Source organism: Plecotus auritus (assembly GCF_963455305.1).
Source record: "Plecotus auritus genome assembly, chromosome: 8".
Taxonomy (NCBI): Eukaryota; Metazoa; Chordata; class Mammalia; order Chiroptera; family Vespertilionidae; genus Plecotus; species Plecotus auritus.
Window position 1 is genome coordinate 34,050,225 of NC_137782.1, and position 23,844 is coordinate 34,074,068.

The 23,844-nt window shown below is 39.7% G+C and overlaps 1 protein-coding gene across 1 annotated transcript in view; it reads right to left on the minus strand.

Annotated features, from left to right (window-relative positions):
• Positions 1-1,911: 1,911 nt before the first annotated feature.
• TWSG1 (twisted gastrulation BMP signaling modulator 1) overlaps positions 1,912-23,844 on the minus strand; it is a 33,649-nt gene continuing 11,716 nt past the window's right edge. The window contains exons 3-5 of the mRNA XM_080685942.1: positions 18,878-18,977; positions 7,983-8,249; positions 1,912-4,923 (exon numbers count right to left, since the gene is read on the minus strand). Of these exons, the coding sequence (XP_080542068.1) occupies positions 4,742-4,923; positions 7,983-8,249; positions 18,878-18,977 (549 nt within the window). The 3' untranslated portion in view covers positions 1,912-4,741. The remainder of the gene's footprint in view (positions 4,924-7,982; positions 8,250-18,877; positions 18,978-23,844) is intronic.

Sequence of the window (23,844 nt, forward strand, 5' to 3'; positions counted from 1 at the left end):
GGAGAGAATGAGACGGTGGTGTGAGATGATGTGGCTGGGAACAGAGCTGCCATCTGAAAACCCAAGGGAGCAACACTTCACACCTCATCATTTTCTTTAACTTAAAAACTGACTCTGAGCACCATCTCATCCAACGTCTGTCATGAGAGAGGATCTGTCACCTATCTCGCTGGGGCCTCACATAATCCTAGAGTTTGGGGGGCCCTGGACAATGAGGGCTGAGTTGGGATGCTAATATTCACAGGTTGAAACCTCTAGAAAAAGGCAACTGTAGGCACAGGGCACAGGCCTCCTTGTGAGCTGCTGGGCAAGTCTTAGAACTTTAGCTTCTTCTAGGACATGTTGAGGCTGGGGCAGGCTGCAGAGTTTGGGAGACCCACGCTACTTCCAGTTTTCTCTCTCAGGGCCCCAAAATCGCTCGCACTCTCCCTGCTCCAGCCAAATCCCTTAGACCAGGCGAGGCTTCTGGAAAACAAAAGTCATGGCTCAGTGGTTTGAGTGTACACCTATGAACCAGGAGGTCACAGTACATGCCTGGGTTGCCGGCTTGATCTCCAGTGGGGGGCATGTGGGAGGTAGCCAATTGATTCTCTTTTATCATTGATGTTTCTCTCTCTCCCACCCCCTCTCTGAAATTAAAAAAATATATATATTTAAAAACACACCAAAAGGCAGGTTGTCTGTGCTGCTCCTACCTCCTACTGGGTAACTCAAACCCTCGGAGGGAAAGGAGCAAAAAGGCCTTGCTATTTGCTCAAACTGAAACTGGGTTGGGGCAGTCAGTAACCGCCTGCTCCCGTGTTTTAGACCCATCACTCTGCTACAGCGTGGAGTACAGAGGTAAAGGAGGGTCGGAAACACAATTTCTGCCCTAAAGATATTTCAGTGGTGACTGTGTCTCACTCCGGTGGCTACCTTCAGTCAAGTGAGGGATTTCTGTCCCTGTGACGGGCGGGGGCTCTGCACTTCCCCAGGTTGCACTCTGAGTCACAGTGCCAGTGTGGGCGGGCAGAAATCTTTTCTCTCTGCTTCTGCACTGAGAATTCTCATCTCAAAAGACCTTAGAATTATTGCTGACTCCATCCTTCCAGCACAGAGTTCAAAGTAAAATAATGTGAGATGAATTTATTTTTTTATTGGTTAGGAAATATCTAAACGTCTGAGTCATCACACCTAACACCCACAGCTAAGGGCGTGTCTGGCAGCTTAGAAACTCAAAACATGCAAGGTGTGGCCTTGGCCAGTGCACTTGTCTGGCCCTGTCGGGTCCTGCTGACTTTTCAAGTTTAGAGATATTCCCTCTCAACTCTGCATTTCCAGGTTGACCCTCTGCCTCTCGGCTCCACAGACAAACTGCCATGGGACACCTTCAGTGATAAAACAGCTTTCCTGACCAAATGTACTGTCCTTCTTGAAATCATTCTACACCCCAAGTTCACCAGATCTGTCATACCCTTAAGTCACTCAGGCTGGCAGCCTTGTCTTCTTGAATTTTCTGGTCCCAAGATCCCCCCTCCATTAGGCTGTCAAAATGCGGATTCTGTGAAATGGCCAATTCTGATATCACCCTGAGGGGACTCCCACGGGAGAGCTGGGAGCTACTTTCCCACTGTGATCTTTCTGTAACTACTTCCAACCATCAGCTAGTTGTGAGGCTAGTTGGCATCACAAGGCCTTCGGAGCAAGGAGAACAGTTAACTAGTTCATTTCAAAGGTTACACCGTGTTGGAATAAAGCCTATTTTGGAAAAGCAGAGCGCAAACTGTTACCGATCCTTTGTTCCAACAGAGTCTGTAGGGACATCCAGAGCAGGGACATGCTTCAGCTGATACCTTAAACAATAACTGCACTAGACAGAAACCTCAAACTTATTTTGATGTTCTATGCTGAAGTTTACAAAATATACACATTCATTTCAATTTTTTATTAAAATACTTTTTTGTTCATAGGGACAACCAAAGGAAAAAGTACATAATTTTATATGTTGTAGATCATGTAAAATACAACAAACATAGGCTCACGGGAATTCAAAATAGATTTAAAAATATTCAAAGAAGCTTTAATAAAAAACAAACTTTAAATATGTGGCTTATTTATATGTTTACCTCATTTTTCAGAAGTTTCATTTCTTTTCTCCATTTTAATGCTACTGTGATTTATAAATAATTATTCAAATAGTCTAACATCTCATCAATTTTGTTTTCTGAAACCTTGGAAATCATATTTCTAAATGAAGGCCTCTCCTTTACAGCATTCTATGTAAACAAAGACTTACTTTATTTGAATTACCATTTGATTTGGTGCCACTATAGTTTCAGTAATAATTAGATGTTATTAGGAGAAGATGGGGCAGAAGAACCTGCTAGCAAGGACATGTTTTACTATAGGAAAGAACCTTTTATATATGGCTTATAATGCCTACTGATTTAAAGTTTAGTGTTTTTTAATCTAGTCATAAAAAGGTAAGAACCTAATTTTTTATTTAAAAGAAAAATATTTTTTTACCAGGGCTTCTATATGGTAATGAATTGTGCTTAGAACGGTAATAGGTCTACATTTTAGTGGTGCTACTTGCTTCCCAAATGTTATACTTTTAATTTGAAAAAAATATTGTTATTCAAAACCTGAAATGGAATGTTTCAGGTGAACTCTGTGTTTTAACACCTTCATAAACCAGGAAAATTAAGCATTACATTTAGGGATAATTTCTATTGGGAGAAAGAGAATATGAAAAATCAATTAAAACATAATATGGGTCAAGAAATTATCTTCCCAATATAAGGGGAGAAAGATAAAGTACATTTAAAAATTTAATGATGAAGACCTAAAAAAGATGATAAATGCAGTTTTAAAAAGTTTGTTACTGTATTTAAGAAAACATTAAGCATGTTGTTAATAAACTCAGAAGTATCCCTCTATTCATAGATAAATATAAAATTACTGTGAAAAACTGCAAAGTTGAATGAACCAACAGGCTACAGATTCCTTTAAAAATTTTTTAAGTTCAAGAAAACCTTCACCTTTATTGGTATTAATGAAGGAAGGGAGCTAAAATGTTTTAAGGCACTTTAAACAGAGGCATTCTAGGTAAAAGTAAGAAAAGGATATCCCAATGTCTTCCTATTAAAAAACATTCATTATCTAAATTTCAACTTTATAAAAAGCCAAAGTACCTTGAGTATTCATTAGAGTTACCTGAAAGAGCAGAAAAGATATTAAGACTTCTAACTTTATGAGAATAGTTCATCATAGTAGTACATATGATCTTGTAACTCACTACTGGTCAGATAATGAATACAAATACGAAGTGTCTAACAGCATCATCTATTTTTATGTAGTAAATATTTAGGCATACAAAGGTATTCCTAAAAAGTCATGTGTAATTCAAATGTGTCCTATTTGAGAATGCTTGAAGATTGCAAGGGTACATAGTAGCTAAGCCTATCTTTATTGAAGCATTATATTAAAAGCTGACAAAATGTTCTGTAGTGTATTTGAAGTTAATGTTATCTTAAACAAAGATTTTTTTTGTTTCATAATCTTAACCTCCTACTGTATCATATTTAATAAGAACATTTGATCTAGATATAAACCTAAAAAAAGATTACAAGGTAACAAAATAATTAATGTAAATAGTTTTACGTTTGTTTCCCATTAGAATCCCCATTATTTTCGGCCTTCCAGTTCATACCTGTGAGTTTTCTTCTCTAGCCCCTCCTATCACTCAACCATAGCAGAACGTGGCTGTGTGTGCTGAGGCCGAGTGGGCGCAGGCTTTGCCTGAGCACAGCTTCATCTTTCATCTTTGCCATTTCTGTACAAGGGACAAATTGTTTCTTTGCTGCTCTACGCGGAGTCTGATCTGGCAGTCACTTCCCATTCCCAGTGCTCTTTACGCTGGTACCCTAAGTCAGAGAAATGCTTGAACTTCCTAACGATTTATTCTAGCAGCATATTTACTGCGGTTTCCTAGGTGTGCCCTGAAATTCTTGGTAAATATTCTTCATTACTACCTACATCAGCACTTTGGGCAGGGGGATGGAAGAGAAGGAGAAACCTTTCCTAACGCTTTCCCTAAAGTATGTGTATTATAGGATGGATTCTATTAGTAAGAATTTTAAATTGTAAAACATAGTAAGCATTTCCTTTCTAAAACCAACATAAAAAGGTTTGAAATTAAGCTTTTTATGGTGATTTTAATGAATTCTCAGGGTAATGCATTTGGATATCTACACTATTTACAGGACAGATAAACAAGGCACAGTAAAGATTGGCATACAACCATAAGAACTCGGGGTCCTAGTAGTACATGAAGAAATCATAACTTATGTTCACATGCTCTGACACTTCCCACACAAAAGGTTTTTGGCATGTTAGAAGGAAAGGACATCAGGCTTTCTGTTAGAAACCTCACTCTTTCAAGTATTCTCATGCAATTGCTTCTCTTGTGACCAAAGCTGAACATGTATTTTTACATTTGTTTCCCTTTAGAATCCCCAGTATTCTAATGGAAAACAAACAGAAGAAGGGGCTTATTGCTGATGGACAGTAAAATCAATATGAGCAGTTATCACAATTTAAAACACTGCTGAATTTGACATACTTTAATAGCAACTCAGTCCAAATTCTTCACATCTTCTTAACCTGCTGGCATTCTGATGCAACCAGCAGACATCAGTGAAAAGCTTTTCGTACCTTTCTTTTTAACGCAATTGCTTTGGTTTCCATTTCTTTGCTTTCTTTAAAACATGCAGTTCATACATTTGACAGTTTTACTACCATAGTCAATACATTCTGGACCAATACACTCGCAGCAGGCGTTATGGAACCAGCGATATTTGGATGCCCCCATGGACTCACAGGATATTTTACATTGATGTATGGACATGCAGTCATCAAAATAAACCACAGTACACATGTGTTCTGAAAAATAAAAAATTAAGATTTCAGAGCAAGAAATAAGAAATGTTTTAGTACTTAGCTGGATATTATTAACAGTTATTTTATCTTAGTTCTCTTATTGCTAGTCTGCACAGAACAACAGATGAAGTATAGGAAAAAAGATCTCATTTGTTAACTACATGGAGAAGGAAGCCAGTCTCCCACCCCAGCTGAAGAACGCAAAGGGCTTACTTAGTCACTTTATTAGGTTTCAGACCTTGATCTGAAAGTTAGATTACTGGGCTTAACAACATGTGCCTTTTAAACTGGACATTTCTGGTAAGATTTCCTATGAGAGAATTTTCCAACTAAAAGAGGTTTGAAAAATACTGTTCTGAAGTTATACAGAGAATTTATAATAAAATAAAACAAACTTAAGTAATTCAAATGATGATGAATGACTAGCAATGCTTGGTACAATTCAGCATTAGCTATTAAACTCTTAAGGTAAATTAAGCAGACTGGGCATTGGCAGTGTAGTCATAACTTCCTGATGTTAGTAAAAACAAAAATGACTTGAAATTAAATCATGCTGTTTTGATACACTTGTCTTTAAGATATTAATGAAATACTTCAAAACACTGATATGTAGTGTCCAGATTCTCAGATGTTTATTGTGCGCGTTTTGTTTAGTTGTGTGTATTTTCCCCCACTAAATGTCCGGCACATTGCAATCCTCAAAAATGTGGTTATCTTTGTTGTATTGGCATAATCAGTGACTTGTACAATCAGCAATAGCATTTGAGCAAGTTCTATCAGTAAGCAATATTTTCAGTTATAAGGTTTCAAAAATGTAAAAATGGATTTAAACTTGCTGAATGTAAGGATTGAACCTCAAGTCACTGTAGCTTTAGTAATTGCTTATTGTATTATTTTAGATGCTAGCACTGTATGTGTTGTGCATATTCTGATTTTATTAAAATAAAAAGTTAAACTGCAGAGTCAAAAAAAAAGAGAAAATACTTTTCTTACTTTTAACAATTCCTAGTCCTGCTTTCCAAGTAACCACTTTTGATTGTTTCAATTTAAGTTCTCATGGTGGTTAACCCCATATGACTACCTAGCTCAGAGGACTTATTTATGTGAAATAAATAAATAAAGGACAATTCAAACCATTAATAGAGAATATATGACTAAAGGCTAAGTTATTTCACAGAGCCATTTATAGAACTGATAAATCACCAGGGTCTGAATAATAAGGGAAGGCTTAATGGCAAAAAACTGGACTTGTATTAGGAAGAGTTAAAAGCAAAGCTACCACGTAACAAAATAAGGCAAGTCACAAGGAGATGAGTGTAGTGTGCACAGGGATGGAGTGGAGGCAAGTCCGACTGCAGTGGATAGTTGGCATCAGAAGACAGTAGAACCACCACTGGCTCTAGAAGATGGGGTCTGGTTAAAGAGGGAAACTGAGGAGACTGGCAGAGCACTATGCCAGGCAAACTACAGGAGTCACCAGTGAGCCAGTCGGGTGGGGGAGCATTTAAATCTCCAAGTTATTGGTACTTACCAAACTCACTTCGTTACTTATTCTACTATTATTTATTGAATATCTTCTAGGGAATAGCTATGAGGGAATCAAAGAGTAATCAGAGAATTCAAGGAACTAAGTAGAAACTGTTAGACCTATAAGTTAACAGATAACAAATCAAACTGTAAATGTGGGAGGAGTAGGAAGTGGCTAACTCTACCTGGGGGGACGGGCATTTAGGAAAGGTGTCACAGAGGAGAAACTTTAGCTCTGTCTTGAAGGATAATAACCTTCCTGATTATTATTTCATGAATTTAAATAATCTTTGAGAAAATTTTATGAATTATTATTTAGTATCTATTATGTTGATTATTTACATTATAATCATGGGGAAAATGGTAGCAAGACACATTCCATTCATTTATGACATCTTCCATAAGAATTTGTCTTATGGAGTACTTCAACTTGAACGGAAATAAGAATTCTTACTTTGTGTGTGATAAACAACAGCTGTTTTGCCTTTACTATCAATGGCCAAAGTTCATACTATTTTAGATAGGTAGGAGTGAAATGGAAGGCACACACACACAAAAAGAGCACAAATTATACTGTTTATGCAAAATTCACCTCATAGTTTGAGAAATGACTGCAATTCTCACAATTGCCTTATTCTTTCACAATAAAACTGTAAAACTTTTTATTTGAAAATATCATAGACTTTAAAAGTTACATGCCTTTTTCATTTCAAAATAAAAGTATGACCTATCCTAACAAATGTTCTTTTTTTTTTTTTAAATATATTTTATTGATTTTTTACAGAGAGGAAGGGAGAGGCATAGAGAGTCAGAAACATCGATGAGAGAGAAACATCGATCAGCTGCCTCCTGCACACCCCCTACTGGGGATGTGCCTGCAACCAAGGTACATGCCCTTGACCAGAATCGAACCTGGGACCCTTGAGTCCGCAGGCCGACGCTCTATCCACCGAGCCAAACCGGCTAGGGCCTAACAAATGTTCTTTAATATGTTTCTCAAAGTTGTTTGTGTCATTCTTTCCTTTAGTTTCCCTTCTGACCAATATTACTCACGGAGAACTGGATGTGGTTAATTTATACCTGGAAATTAGATGTCTGTAGTACCATCTTGCTTATAAGGAAATTTAGCTGATAACCTGGCATCATTTGTGGTACCAAGGCTATCATGAAAACCTGATTTCTAAGGACAGTTTGAATGTTACCTGATGGTGAGCAACACTGTAGTAAGTAAGCAGCTCTGTTACTATCTTATGAAAAGAACAATTAAAATCTAACACATATATCAAAATTAGGACCATGTATCTATCTCCTTCTATAGCCTCTATCACTACGAGTATGAAGGACTTGTGACAATATGCTTGACATGCCTCCTTATCTACTCAGGGATTTGGGGTTGTTAAAATCCAGAGTTTACTTAAGAGTATACAAACTCAAAACCAAAAAGCTACTTTAAAAAGATAACCTTAATATAGGCTTCACAGACCACACAAAGTGAGGGGGCAGGATAGAAAAAGTCAATTGTTGGCCATAATTACCTTTGTCACTGGAATAAGGTGCGTGAACATTATTGCTGGGAACAGACACATTTTGGTGGTGTGGCTGATTTACAGTCTCTAAAAATGAAACCAGATTCTCATGGTGTGACAGTTCTTCAGCAACAGGGAAGGAAACGATGTTCCAGTTCAACTGAGTGTCTCCTTCGGTGAGTGCCCGGAAGAGAGAAGGGATTGGCTCATGAAGCTCCTCCACTGTGCTCTTTGAAGTGGGAGGCGTGTCGCTATAATTTCGAGGATTACACATACCTGGGGGTGCGAGGGCAAAGAGAATAAGTTTACTCTTTTCACAAATTGTAATGTCGTGAACTCTTGTTAGTTACTGTTCTGCAATCAAAGCTCCAACATATTAAAATTATGTGATGTCTAGCATTATACTTATTTTTCTAGCTTTTGTTGCTGTTGAGAGGGACTTGAAGAGATGACACATCAGGAGCATCAAGCACACGGAGTGCCCATACTTGTTTTCTAAGTACCCATCCTCCACTAAGAGGAACCAGAAGTCCTTGGAGAAAAGAATGATTCTAGGGATGGATCCTGGAAAGTACAAAATGACCCTTTGCATGCTGGAAAGTAAAGAAGGGTGGGACATGTTGAAAAACACAGGAGGCAATCAGAAGGGGCTACCCCACTGGCCAAATTGATAATTTACCACTAAAATAAGTAATGACAGAAATGGATTACCACTTTGTGAATAAAATAGAAATTGATGAGTCCTTATATTATAAATAAGTGAATAAGGACATGGAGGAGAATGGAAAGCTTTTCCTTTTACTTGAGTGCCAACTGATAAATGTAGAAGGAATGAAGGAAATAGAAGATCCTGGCAACCATCATAGAAGTGTATGATTCAGATGGAAGTTGTCAATGGATGGTAAGACTAGTGGGTGGAGGTCTGATGAGGAACATATTGATGTACTCTTGGAAAACTTTCTACACAATACTAATCCATTACAAAGGGGTTAATCAATGTGGAAAAATCTGCCAGACACTAGTGTAACCAGGAGATGAAGGTTAGCATCGTCAGTTGTGGGATAGTTTGATGTTGTGTGTCCCTTAATGTCTTGCATAGCTTCATTTCAGTGATACTGTTGCCAAGAATGTATGACTTAAGTATGATCATCAGCCAACATTAGGTGGATCAAAACTGAGGATCATCCTACGTAACATAAAGTCTGTAGTCATTAAACCACCAAGGGAAAGACTAAGAGAATATTTCAGTTGAATGAGTCTGAAGAGACAGGACAACTAAATAAATAAAATCCTGGACCAGAAAGGAACAAGAGATACTGTTGAAACAGTTGGCAAAATATAAATGGGGTTTGTGATTGGGAGGGTTATGTGCTAGTTATGTAGGAGAATATCCTTGTTGTTGGAAAATACAGACTGGAGTATTTAGTAATGATGGGACATCATCTGTCAAGCCTGCTTTCCAAACGTTCAAAAAAGATGAATGATCATGAGGGTGTGTGCCCATAAATTTGTGTGTGTGTGTGTGTGTGTGCGCGCGCGTGCGTGTGCAGAGAAAGGGAGAGAATCAGGGGTACTAAGTAATGGAGCAAATTCATTAATGTTAATAACTGGGGAATCAGGGTGAGGGGGTAAGTGAGTCTTTTTACCCTTCGGGCAAATTTTCTCTACATTTGAAATTATCTCAAGATGACTTCTTTTAAAAAGTATTTTTAAAAAGAGAAAATGGCAGAAAAGTGTAAGAAATGGTGACCATAGAAACTTTTTAGAGGAATCTTGTTATAGAAGAGAGAGCTGTTTAACCAAACCCAGCTTTCGAGCTGTCCCAGCTGACACTATGTGGAGTAGAAAAGAGCTACCCCAAAGAACCATGCCCAAAATGCAGGTTCGGGAGCTAATTAAGTTATTATTATTATTATTATTGTAACCCACTATGTTTTGGGGTAGGTTGTGTACAGTAGCAATAACACTGAACAGAGTTCTCTGGACTTCCTTTTGTGAATATTATATTGTTTTAAAAAGATTTTTTAATTGAATTTTAGAGAGAGAGGAAGGGAGGGAGAGAGATAAAGATTGAACTGAGTGCAAAACATCTATCGGCTGCCTCCTGCACGCCCCCACTACTGATCAAGCCTGCAACCCTGGCATGAACCCTGACCAGGAATTGTATTGAGAACCAATGCCCAACCGGGACACATAGTCCAGTCAATATTATACTTTTAAAGACTAAATTATATTTCATTCTTGCTTAGCATCTATTAGGTCAAAAGTGGAGTTTTTCTTCTTTCCCAGATTAAAAGTTTGAAAAGTTAGATGAAATTTATAAATTTCTATATTTTATAAACTTAGAAGGAAAAACCATCTGTGCTTTCCACATATTTTTAGTTTAAGGAACATGCCAGAACTGAGGATAACAAGGTTGTGTGCATGCTCTTTGTAAAATCTTTCAATATGCCTGAATTTTCATGATTTAGGTTGTGTGACAGAGTCATGGATTAAATGATCAAATATGACTCCTTTGTTCATAAAGGAGAAAATATGCCCAGTTAAATTAAATGATTTGTCCAATCCTATATAATAAAAGAGTAATATGCAAATTAACCATCACTCCACTACACCCACAAGCCACGCCCATAAGCCAATCGGAGCAAATATGCAAATAACCCAACCAAGATGGCTACGGCCACAGAGAGCAGGAGGGAGGCTTGGGTTTCCCCGGCAATGGAGGAAGCCAAGCTTTCCGGCTGCCCTTGCCGGCCTAGGCCTCCACTCAATGTTACAAAGTTTCAATGATAGAAGATACATAAACCCAAACAGAAATGGCGGCAGCCACGGAGCTGGAAAGAGCAGGAGGCTAGGGTTGCCCCCGGTGATGGAGGAAGCCAAGCTTTCCACACACCCTGGCAGGCCCAGGCCTCCACTTAAGGCTACAAAGTTTCAATTATAGAAGATACATAAATCCAAAAAAAAAAAAAAAAAAATGGCTGCCGCCATGGAGCAAGCAGAAGGCTTGGCTCCGCTTCCGGCTACAAAGTTTCAATTGTAGAAGATAAATAAACCCCAGATACCAGGGCCTCCGCTTGGGTCGCCAGGGGGCGTGGCCGGCCTGCAAACCACCACAGGCCCCTCACCCAAGCCGCCTCAAGGGAACCCCCACCCTGATCCGGGACACACTTTAGGGCAAACCAGCTGGCCCCCATCCATGCACCAGGCCTCTATCCTATCTAATAAAAGAGTAATATAAAGATTGACCATCACTCCAACACACAAGATGGCTGCCCCCATGTGGTCAAAGATCCTGCCCCCATGTGGACACAAGATGGCTACCACAAGATGGTTAGCAAGGGAGGGCAGTTGGGAGGGACCAGGCCTGTAAGGGAGGGCAGTTGGGGGCGATGAAGCCTACAGGGGAGGGCAGTTAGGGGTGACCAAGCCGGCAGAGGAGGGAAATTGGGGGCGACCAGGCCTGCAGGGAAAGGCAGTTGGGAGGGACCCAGGCCTGCAGGGGAGAGCAGTTGCGGGGGACCAGGCCTGCAGTGGAGGGCAGTTAGGGGTGACCAGGCCTGCAGGGGAGGGCAGTTGGGGGAAACCCAGGCCTGCAGGGGAGAGCAGTTGGGGGGGGACCAGGCCTGCAGGGGAGGGCAGTTAGGGGTGACCAGGCCTGCAGGGGAGGGCAGTTAGGGGTGACCAGGCCTGCAGGGGAAGGCAGTTGGGGGGGACCCAGGCCTGCAGGGGAGAGCAGTTGGGGGGGACCAGGCCTGCAGGGGAGGGCAGTTAGGGGTGACCAGGCCTGCAGGGGAGGGCAGTTAAGGGCAAACAGGCTGGCAGGAGAGGGTAGTTAGGGGCAATCAGGCTGGCAGGGGAGCAGTTAGGTATCAATCAGATTGGCAGGGGAGTGGTTAGGGCAGCCGCGGGCAAACTACGGCCTGCGGGCCGGATCTGGCCCGTTCGGCTGTTCTATCCAGCCCGCGGAGCTGAAAGAGCGGAGGGTTCTCTTGCTCTCCCCTCCGCTTCTTTACTTTGAATTTATATTAGTTCATACAAACACTCCATCCATGCTTTTGTTCCGGCCCTCCAGTCCAGTTTAAGAACCCATTGTGGCCCTCGAGTCAAAAAGTTTGCCCACCCCTGGGTTAGGGGGTGATCAGGCTGGCAGGCAGAAGCAGTTAGGGGCAATCAGGAAGGCAGGCAGGTGAGCAGTTGGGAGCCAGCAGTCCTGGATTGTGAGAGGGATGTCCAACTGCCTGTTTAGGCCCAATCCTACCGGGATCGGGCCTAAACAGGCAGTCAGACATCCCTCGAGGGGTCCCAGATTGGAGAGGGTGCAGTCTGGGCTGAGAGACACCCCCCTCCCCCGTGCATGAATTTCGTGCACGGGGCCTCTAGTGTTATATAATCTAAGACTAGAGCTAAGATTATGATGAAGCCTGATTTTGTGTTCACTTCTCTGATAATAATTTGAATAATACTTAGAATATTTGTTTATATAAATGTACATGGTATATTCTTCTTTCAGATTCTATAATTAATGAAAATCAGTAATCAGAGATAAAAAGGCAAACAACTTAGTTCAACAGAAAAATTAAACTCAACATCTACTGAGACTTTATTTTATTATTTTTTAATATATCTTTATTGATTTCAGAGAGGAAGGGAGGGGGAAAGAGAGATAGAAACATCAATGATGATAGAGAATCATTGATTGGCTACCTCCTGCACGTCCCCCACTGGGGATCAAGCCCACAACCTAGGCATGTGCCCTTGACCAGAATCGAACCTGGGACCCTTCAGTCCGCAGGCTGACGCTCTATCCACTGAGCCAAACCAGCTAGGGCTACTGAGACTTGAAAGAAACTCCAGTGGTCATTACAGATTTCATTGCATTAAAAAAAAAAAAACTGTTTTGGAGTTTTGTGCATTTAATAAACTTAGGTTAAAAAAAAATTCTAATTTAACTCTCAATACACTGCCTTAAAACCTATAAGCATGGCCCTAACCGGTTTGGCTCAGTGGATAGGGCGTTGGCCTGCAGACTGAAGGGTCCCAGGTTCGATTCCGGTCAAGGGCATGTACCTTGGTTGTAGGCACATCCCCAGTAAAAGATGTGCAAGGAGGCAGCTGATCGATGTTTCTAACTCTCTATCCCTCTCCCTTCCTCTCTGTAAAAAATCAATAAAATATATTTAAACAACAACAACAACAACAAAAAACCTATAAGCATGAAGTAAATGCTTTCCAGGAAATAGCTTTCTGTGGCACCCTCCATTTCCTGCCTGAAGCATTCTTCAAGTTCTGTATTTTTTCATGGGGGCTATCCTACTGGAGGTAGGAGTCACCTTTTAAAATTTCTGTAAATTCTTTAGTTGTCCATATTCATTATGTACAATGGGTCAATTTCTGTGGAGAGTTGCTAACCACCCATAGTTTAAATCAGTTAATAAAACCTTTCTGGGAAGCATCTCACCATTACCCTGAAGTTTATCACTATTACAGAGCTTTTCTTTAGTTGACTAGGGAGTTTATTTTTGGAGCTCTCCTTTCTTTTCATGATCATTTTCTTGAGATAGTTTGTTACTTTGTGGCATTTTCCCACAACAAAAAAAATTTAAATACTAATTATACTAAAAATTTTAAAGAAAGTGGCTCTGCATATGAGTCAGGGAGGCCAAAAAATCAGGAAACAGATGACAACAGTTGACAAGGCAAGCATTTCAAATCCTTTCAGTACACAGAATTCTGATACTATTTCTTTCTCTCTCTTTTAACTTTATTTTTATTGTTTACATTATTACAGATGTCCCCATTTTCCACCAAAACAAAACAAACAAAACCAAAACAACAAAAAAAACCTGTGGTAGAGATCTAGGTTCCAAAATCCATGGGATCTGAGGAATAGATTGGATGGCAGGGATGAAAACGAGCTATAGTGGTTACTCTTGCCTTAAGAGAAAGTCAGAAAAGAGAAACTAATTTTCTTGTACAAGGCAGTTGGAGGACAAAGCTTGGTAGACAACATATGAGCTAAAAGTCCAGAGTTAAACAGGAAGGGAAGGCTGTCCTCTAATTTGGGTCCTTTCAGAGGTCTGTGCACCACCCATGAAAAGTATGGGGAGTGTTTCAACTTAGAAGGGAGAAGTGGCCACAGGTTTGCAAAAGACATCAAAAAAACCTAAATTGGAAGAGAAGTGCCATAAGGAAAAGAGTATTGCTGTACAAAAGAAACTGAAATATCTACATTTTATCCTAGAAAATAAAAAGATTAACTGAATTTAAAATGAAAGATTAAGTTACATTATAAACTCACTCAAAATTTAAAACTGGTATTCAATCCTTCAAGGACAATAATTTTTTTAATGGTAACTAGCCCAGAAAAAGACAAATTGCTTCTAAAATTGTAGAGATATGAGCATGTATAATTATTCTTACTCAGTAGAAGAATTACAGACCTCCTTTCCTAGAAGTTGAATGGCACTGTTACCACTATGCAATGGTTAAAACACACACACACACACACACACACACACACACAACACACTCACACACACACTTACATGTTATCCTATCTAATAAAAGAGTAATATGCAAATTAACCATCACTCCACTACACCCACAAGCCACACCCACAAGCCAATCAGGAGCAAATATGCAAATAAACCCAACCAAGGTGGCTACGGCCACAGAGAGCAGGAGGGAGGCTTGGGTTTCCCCTGCAATGGAGGAAGCCAAGCTTTCCGCCTGCCTTTGCAGGCCTAGGCCTCCACTCAAGGCTACAAAGTTTCAATGATAGAAGATACATAAACCCAAACAGAAATGGCGGCAGCCATGGAGCTGGAAAGAGCAGGAGGCTAGGGTTGCCCCCAGCGATGGAGGAAGCCAAGCTTTCTGCACACCCTGGTCAGCCCAGGCCTTGCTTAAGGCTACAAAGTTTCAATTATAGAAGATACATAAATCCCAACAGAAATGGCTGCCGCCTTGGAGCAAGCAGAAGGCTTGGCTCTGCTCCAGGCTACAAAGTTTCAATTGTAGAAGATAAATAAACCCCAGATACCAGGGCCTCTGCTTGGGTCGCCAGGAGGCATGGCCGGCCTGCAAACCACCACAGGCCCCTTGCCCAGGCTGCCCCACGCCCCCAGGGAACCCCCACCCTGATCCGGGACACCCTTCAGGGCAAACCAGCTGGCCCCTACCCATGTACCAGGCCTCTATCCTATCTAATAAAAGAGTAATATGCAGATTGACCGTCACTCCAACACACAAGATGGCTGCCCCCATGTGGTCAAAGATCCTGCCCCCATGTGGACACAAGATGGCCACCACAAGATGGCCAGCAGGGGAGAGCTGTTGGGAGGGTCCAGGCCAGCAGGGGAGGGCAGTTGGGAGGGACCAGGCCTGCAAGGAAGGGCAGTTGTGGGTGATCAGGCCAGCAGGGGAGGGCAGTTGGTCGGGACCAGGCCTGCAAGGGAGGGCAGTTGGGGGCGATGAAGCCTGCAGGGAAGGGCAGTTAGGGGTGATCAAGCCGGCAGAGGAGGGAAGTTGGGGGCGACCAGGCCTGCAGGGAAAGGCAGTTGGGAGGGACCCAGGCCTGCAGGGGAGAGCAGTTGTGGGGGACTAGGCCTGCAGAGGAGGGCAGTTAGGGGTGACCAGGCCTGCAGGGGAGGGCAGTTAGGGGAAAACAGGCTGGCAGGGGAGCAGTTAGGCATCAATCAGGCTGGCAGGGGAGTGGTTAGGGGTGATCAGGCTAGCAGGCAGAAGCAGTTAGGGGCAATCAGGAAGGCAGGAAAGTGAACAGTTGGGAGCCAGCAGTCCTGGATTGTGAGAGGGATGTCCGACTGCCCTAGAGGGGTCCCAGATTGGAGAGGGTGCAGGCTGGGCTGAGGGACATACAACCCCGTGCACAAATTTCGTGCACCGGGCCTCTAGTTTTAGATAATGCTATAAGTGCAACGCACTTGTAAGTGCATCCATGTTTAAATTAAATGCTTATATATGCATATTGGGATTAATATACTTATTTTGCTTTCATTGTACATATTAAATTCACTTACATTTATTGATGTAAAATAACTCAAAGCTTCTTTTAGTTGGCCTGACATAATAAAAAATAATTATAGACATCAAATGCATAGAGTAAACTGTTCATCTTGGGAGAATAATACATTAAGAATTCATTTATTTAACAGTCCTAAAACACTTCTATGTGCTGGAGTACCTTTTATGTGCTAGACACTATACTGGCTGTTAGAAATACCAATATTAGTCTAAGACCACAGAGGAAAAGATACTTCTGTCCTGGTTCTCTCAGAATTCACTATGAAACAGTGAGGAAAAACAAACTGAAACACCAACTCCACCTTGGAAGAACATAAGAGCGAAATGTAACAGACTCAGCAGTCTCCCTCCCAGGCAAATGTAGCCACGGACTTCTGGGAAGACCCAGGAGTTGGAGACACCAGGCATTATTGCAGAGGCAAGCTTATGTGAGTATAGTTATGTTTCCACGACCTTTCTCCCTTCTCCACAACTACAGGAGATGAGAGGGCTATTCTTTACAAAATTAAACCAAAGAAGCCTTGAACTAGAGAGTGGAGATGAGGATGAAAAGAAACAGAAGAGTAAATGACAGTATGCTGACATGGCCCCTCAGAATCCCAGAACATTTGCAGCTAGCCTAATTACTCCAGTTCCACCCCAGGCAAGAAACTCACTGATCCTCTGAAAAACCTGCACAATCCTAAAGGGAAAGATCTATAGACAGTGAGGTAGAGAGGGCTCCTCCGTGAACAAGCCAGCTCATCCTCCACTCACCTGAGAATGAGGCAAACTAGATTCCACGCCCTAAGTGACTAAGCCTGTGCTCACTTCAGCAGCACATACACTAAAATTAGAATAATAGAGAAGATTAGCATGGCCCCTGTGCAAGGATGACACCCAAACTCGGGAAGCAAATTTTTTTAAAAAAGGGACTAAGTTTTACATATGAATAGATGGCCCAGGATCACCAGACATTTGAGGAAATGGAAATAGGGCAAAGAGTAGAAGGAAAAACTTTAACAACAACTAAACTCTGTAATTATTAGTCCCAGAAAGATAAGAAAAATATATATAACACAAGAACAGTATGTTCCCCAAAAGGGACATTCACAGAAGGGCTCTTGGAAATTAAAAACAAAAGCCAAAGTTTTAAACATTAATACAAAGGCTGAAAGATAAGGAAATCTCTCAGTTCATATACTCCAATACAAAAAGACAAATACTAGAATTATTCATTTAATAAATCAGTGTTTACACCATTATGTATCAAACTAGTGTGTAATACTATTTTACTCAATGGGTTGTTAAGTTACTGATTTAACTAGAAGTAGTGATAAAAATATATTGGAAAGATAAGAGATAAAGAGAGTTAAATCATCAGCCACCATAATAAGAAGTCAATAGTTTCTAACATCAAAGAATCACGAAAATAACATAAGGATATTATTTAGAATTATAGAACTAATACAATACTGAAAAGATGAAAGTGGTTGTCTCTGGCACAGGATCAAAGTGGTTGTCTATGACACAGGGTTACTTTGGCATTGTATGCATATATCTAAAATATGTACATATATCCCACTTTCATAAAAATAGAGATTAATTTTACAAGATTAATTTGGTGTCAATATGACACCATCCCTGTTCTTAAAAAGTTTATACTCTATTAGGAAGGACATGCAAAATAACAATTACAGTAGCACGTACATCATGTGACAGAAGCAATCTGAAGAGCTCAGAGGATCCAATTCTGTCAAATGAGGAAGGTTTCTTAGACAAGGAGCCCCCTGAATGCAGTTTTAGGCTAGAAAAGAATTAACTGACCAGAGAGAGGATGATGAGTATTTCTCTAGCAACAGCCTATGTTAAGTTTTCTTTCTAAAACACAAATGGTGCCCGGCCAGTGTAGTTCAGTGGTTAAGCATTGATCCATGAACAAGAGATCCCTGGTTTGATTCCTGGTCAAGGCACATGCCCGGGTTGTGAGCTCGATCCCCAGTAGGGGCATACAGGAGGCAGCCATTGATGTTTCTATCTCTCTATCCCTTCCTCTCTTTCTAAAACAAACAAACAAACCTACAAATGATAACATTCCATAAACACACTTTTGCAACTTGCTATTTTTTTATTTAATACACTATGTAGACTGTTCCTCAGAAAACCTTAAAAACAGATTTTAGTTTCTGAAGGATCTTTTAGTGAAATCTTTGACCACATGGGGGTAGCCATCTTGTGTGTTGGAGTGACAGTCAATTTGCATATTATTCTTTTATTAGATAGGATAGAGGCCTGGTGCATGGGTGGGGGCCGGCTGGTTTGCCCTGAAGGGTGTCCCGGATCAGGGTGGGGGTTCCCTTGGGGCATGGGGTGGCCTGGGTGAGGGGCCTGTGGTGGTTTGGAGGCCGGCCACGCCCCCCGGCGACCCAAGTGGAGGCCCTGATATCTGGGATTTATTTATCTTCTACAATTGAAACTTTGTAGCCTTGAGCAGAGCCAAGCCTCCTGCTTGCTCTGTGGCCGCAGCCATTTCTGTTTGGGTTTATGTATCTTCTATAATTGAAACTTTGTAACCTTAAGTGGAGGCCTGGGCCCGCCAGGGCAGGCGTAAAGCTTGGCTTCCTCCATTGCTGGGGAAACCCAAACCTCTTGCTCTCTCCGTGGCCACAGCCATCTTGGTTGGGTTAATTTGCATACTCTCTCCTGATTGGATGGTGGGCGTGACTTGTGGATGTAGCAGAGGTATGGTCAATTTGCATATTACTCTTTTATTAGATAGGATTCACATTCTCATCTATACATTTATATTCTTCAAAATTGCTTGCAGTCAGGACTCTCAGATAAGAAATATTAAGAAACTTTACTTCATGTCAACTTACCAACACAATCACAGCACTCATCCCAGAGGGTCCCAAGACACAGCATACATTCCTTGCAGCAGGAACAATTTCCTTCTCCAGGTCGGCACTGGCAGAGCTCCTAGAAATAGACGTTCAAACTTAAAATTTCAAGTAACTATATTTAAAATTGTTGATTGTTTGCAGTAAAAAAACATACAATATTTGCATTTATAGTAATTTACTCTTCATATAATTTTTTAAAAATACATTAAGAAGAAAGAAGAAGAAAGAGGGAGAGAGAGGTAGAAACATCAATGATGAGAGAGAATCATCATAATGCCTGGTCGGTGAGGCACAATGGCTACATCAGTATGTATTCCCACCAGCAGTGTACTAGGGTTCTCTAATCTCCACATCCTCACCAGCTCTTGTCATTTGTTGATTTACTAATGGTAGCCATTCTAGCAGGTGTGAAGTGATACCTCATTGTACAGTCAAACCACAGTTCACAGAAAAAAATGTTTGTTTTCAAACAAAACTTCAGTTCTCCACCTGACAAAATCCAGCACCCATTTTTGATAAAAACTCTCAGCAAAGTGGGAATAGAGAAAATATACCTCAACGTAATAAAGGTCATATATGAAAAACCTACAGCCAACATCATACTCAATGGGCAAAAACTAAGAGCATTTCTCTTAAGAACACTTACAAGACAAGGACGCCTGTTTTCACCACTCTTATTCTACATAGTGCTGCAAGTTCTAGCCACAGCAAGCAGAAAAAATAAAAAATAAAAGGCATTCAAATTGGAAAGCAGGAAGTAAAACTGTTATTATTCACAGATGACATGATATTGTATATAGAAAACCCTAAAGACTCCACCAAAAACCTACTAGATTTAATAAATAATTTAGCAAAGTAGCAGGATATAAATTTAACATCCTGAAATCAATGGCATTTTTATCCTATATAATAAAAGGCTAACATGCAAATTGACCAAACTGTGGAACTGGTTGCTATGACACTCACTGACCACCAGGGCAGATGCTCAACGCAGGAGCTGCCCCCTGGTGGTCAATGTGCTCCCACATGGGGAGCACCGCTCAGCCAGAAGCCCTGAGCTGGGCTCACGGCTGGCGAGCGCAGTGGTGGCGGGATGTTGACTGCCATCAATCGGACATCCCCCGAGGGCTCCCGGACTGCGAGAGGGCACAGGCTGGGCTGAGGGACCCTCCCCCCACCGAGTGCATGAATTTCATGCACTGGGTCTCTAGTATACCAATAATGAACTCAGAGAAACTATAAAAACCAACACTCTCCATTTACCACTGCAACAACAACAAAAAAATAAGATACCTAGGAATAAACTTAACCAAGGAGGTAAAAGACCTGTACTCAGAAAACTACAGGACATTGAAAAAGGAAACAGGTCAAAGTATATACCATGTTCATGGGTTGGAAAAATTAACATCATTGAAATGTCCATATTACCCACAACAATCTACAGATTCCAACATATCCCTTTTAAATTACCATAAACATATTTCACAGATCTAGAACAAATATACCAAAAATTTATATAGAACCGAAAGAGTCCCTAAATAGCCACAGCAATCTTGAGAAAGAATGACAAAATTAGAGGAATCACAATACCAGATATCAAATTATATTACAAATCTATTGCATCAAAACAGCCTGGTACTGGCACAAGAACCAGCATATAGGTCAATGGAACAGAACAGAGACCCAAGAAATGATTATTGTTTTAAACCACTCATCTCTGAGATGGTTACTCCATGCAAACTAATTAATACAGCTTGCTTCATAACTGAAGATTCAAGATAATTCCTTTTGCCCTGAACACCAGACAGACACTCCTAAACAAACCCAACCTAAAGGGAAATTCTGTAGCCACCATCGCCTACTTGGCTTTCCCTGGGTCATGAGAACCTAAACACAGCACGTAATATTTATCCCTATTAAATTCATCTTATTACATTTATATACTACTGGAGTCACTTCCTCATTCTAAAATTACATGTTTTTGTCACTGATATTTAATCACACTGATAATAAACACTGACATGTAATTCCTAATTTTTCTTCTCCAAAAGTCCCCTAGCTATTTCACAGCACTTTCAAGAATCAACACTTGTACTATTCTATTTAATTAGTTTGATGTCAATGCATATCTGAGACACAATAAGTACAAATTATAATATTTTAATACTGTGGAATTCTGTAGGGTCGGGCTGTTTTTCAAATATAGATAACTTTGCTAGGCCTGTGAGAAAGAGAAGGACTAATGGGCAGAGATTTTGTGAGAATTTCAGATGCCTCATCACAAAACTGGTGATGCCTGATTCAGAGAAGCTCAAACTTACTTGGAAATCTAGAAAAACTCAGTCACCAAAAGTGATCTTTGTGACTTGTTTCTCCATGAAGACCTGTCTGTCCTGTCTTTGGAATAAGATAACATTTTCTGAGTACACATTTTTTTAAAAACACCATTAGAGTTAAGGATCTTGATACTTTTGGTTTTTAGTATTATAAAGGTTGCCACCTAGTCACAAGAAATAATTCTTTAAAATTTTTAATTTACATTTTACATAGAAAATATCCCTTTACTATTTTAGTTACTTATATTTACATTATCTATTTAGCTCGGGAGAAATGATTTAGAAAAGTAACGAATTTATTCAAAGAATATGTTTCTCCTTTTTCCTATCTATCAATTTCCAAATGGTAGCCTGTTAAGTGAATTAATATATGCTATGCTAAATAATTTTTAAATAAATGTCAATTTAACAGCTTTCATTAGAAAAACTGAGTTTGTAAAGCATTCATTATGCCTTTTATTGTGCCTTGTATTTTGAGGTGTTTTAAAATGGAATGAAAGGGTGAGTGATATCCTAGGATCACTAACTACTGGAAGGTTAAAACTATGACTCAAAGTTGCTTGCGCCCTGGTTGGTGTGGCTCAGTTGGTCGGGCGTCGTCCCATGCACTGAAAGGTTGCTGGCTTGATTCCTGGTCAGGGTACGTGCCTGTGTTGTGGGTTCCATTTCAGGTAGGGGGCATGCAGGAGGCAGCCGACGGATGTTTTACTATCTCTGGATGTTTCTCTCTCTTCCTCTCTTTCCTCTCTCTCTCTTCTCTCTCTCTAAAAATCAATAAAAATAAATTAAAGATACTTGAACTTGCCTGGATTACCCAGTCCTGAAAATTCAAATCTATTTCACACCCTCTTAATAGATGCCTGTACTTTTACATGCCAATGTGATAGAATAATGTATAGTAGTGATATACTTAATGATTATAATTTACTGATAGAATACAAAGTGAAAGGCTATAGAAAGCTGAGACATGGGGGAAATGACTTAAATATAAACTTTATTACCATACTATTAAAATGACTGTTAAAACTAGTTGAATGCCAAGTAACAACATGTTAGCTAATATTTTTCTGTCTTTCCATCTTACTACAGAAAAGACTGAAAAAATATTTGTTTTAAGAAAACAAATTTAATCACATAAACTAAGAAATTTTACAAGTAAATAAGCCTCAGAACATATTTTAAAAATCTCTATTCTTCATAATGAATGCAGTATCCTTTTAGGAGACTGGGAAAGAAGGAAAACGAGATCCTCACACCAACCTTTTAGTCAGTATTTGTTGCTTTTCAGTTTTCGAAAATACATTTAACTTCTCACTTTTTAGGAGAAAATTCCAGGCAAATTTAACATATGACATTTAGGATCTCAAAAACCTAACTTTAAATCAAGAGAGCAAAAATATATGGTAATCATTTGCTTTATGACTATTAAGTCAAGAAAAAATGGAAACAATTCATTTCCATGTGCAAATAATTATAACAGTCACATGTAGTTCACCAAGTAATTCATCTTTCTTATTCAATTTACATGTCTTTTAAAATCACACTATTGAGCAATATTTGGTCATAAACGTATTTGGAAAAGTATACTTTAATTTTTTGACAGCAAGCAAAATGTGGTTAGGATGAATGTTTCAAAATATAAAACACATTTCTAAAGTGCTTTGAACCTAAGTATTGGAAATACAAAAGAAAACAGAACAACTCAAAATTCTTTGTGATGAATCCAGGATCACAGAAAAAATTACTCCATTTAAAAATGTTCAGCAGAATCTTTTCTTCCAGACCCTTAAAAAGAAATCTTTTCCGCTAGTTGTTTTAGTTGTGAGGATATAAGTGAATCTTCCATAACCAGAAAGAGGCTAGAGTCAAGATAAAGGTAATGCCTTAACATTTTTTAGATATTTGATTTATAAATATTTTAAAAAATATTTACTAGAATACAAGGAAAAAACACCCAAATTCCTCCCGCTTTGGTAAATTCCTATGCATTTCTAAGAAAATAATGAGTGTATACTGTCCTGCTTAAAAAAAAAAAAAAAGCAATTCCCTATTATAAAAATCTGTCAACATAATTTAATGGCTGCATAATAGAACTTAAGTTCCTGACCCTTCCACACCTTGCCCATGTTCTTACCCTTTATCATTACCTTCAAAGACTTCATTATCTTCCATTTTACTATTATTTCAAAGCCTCCCATTTACTAAATTAAAAAAAAAAAAAGTTGTGTTGGATGTTGAATTTTCTATTTGGAAAATTTGACTATATATTTTACTAACCTCATTATAACTAAACTTGAGTACTGCTCAGTTGAATGGAACATGTGATCACAAAGTTCACCGTAGTCCAAAAAAGACTGACTCAATGCTTCCATTTATTTACTGCACCACCTCCCCCAAGTTCCTAGGAGGGTTTTATTTTATCACTAACAGGCAATGTGCTAAGTGTTTCATATGCAGTATCTTGAATCTCAAAGAGTCCTAATAAGATAGTTATTACTTGATTTTTCAAGTAAGGTTATGAAATTTGTACATCTTTCAATTAGTAAGTGGCTAAGCTTTGACCCAAGTTTTGGTTTGATATGCCTGTTTTTAGAATGTGATATATGA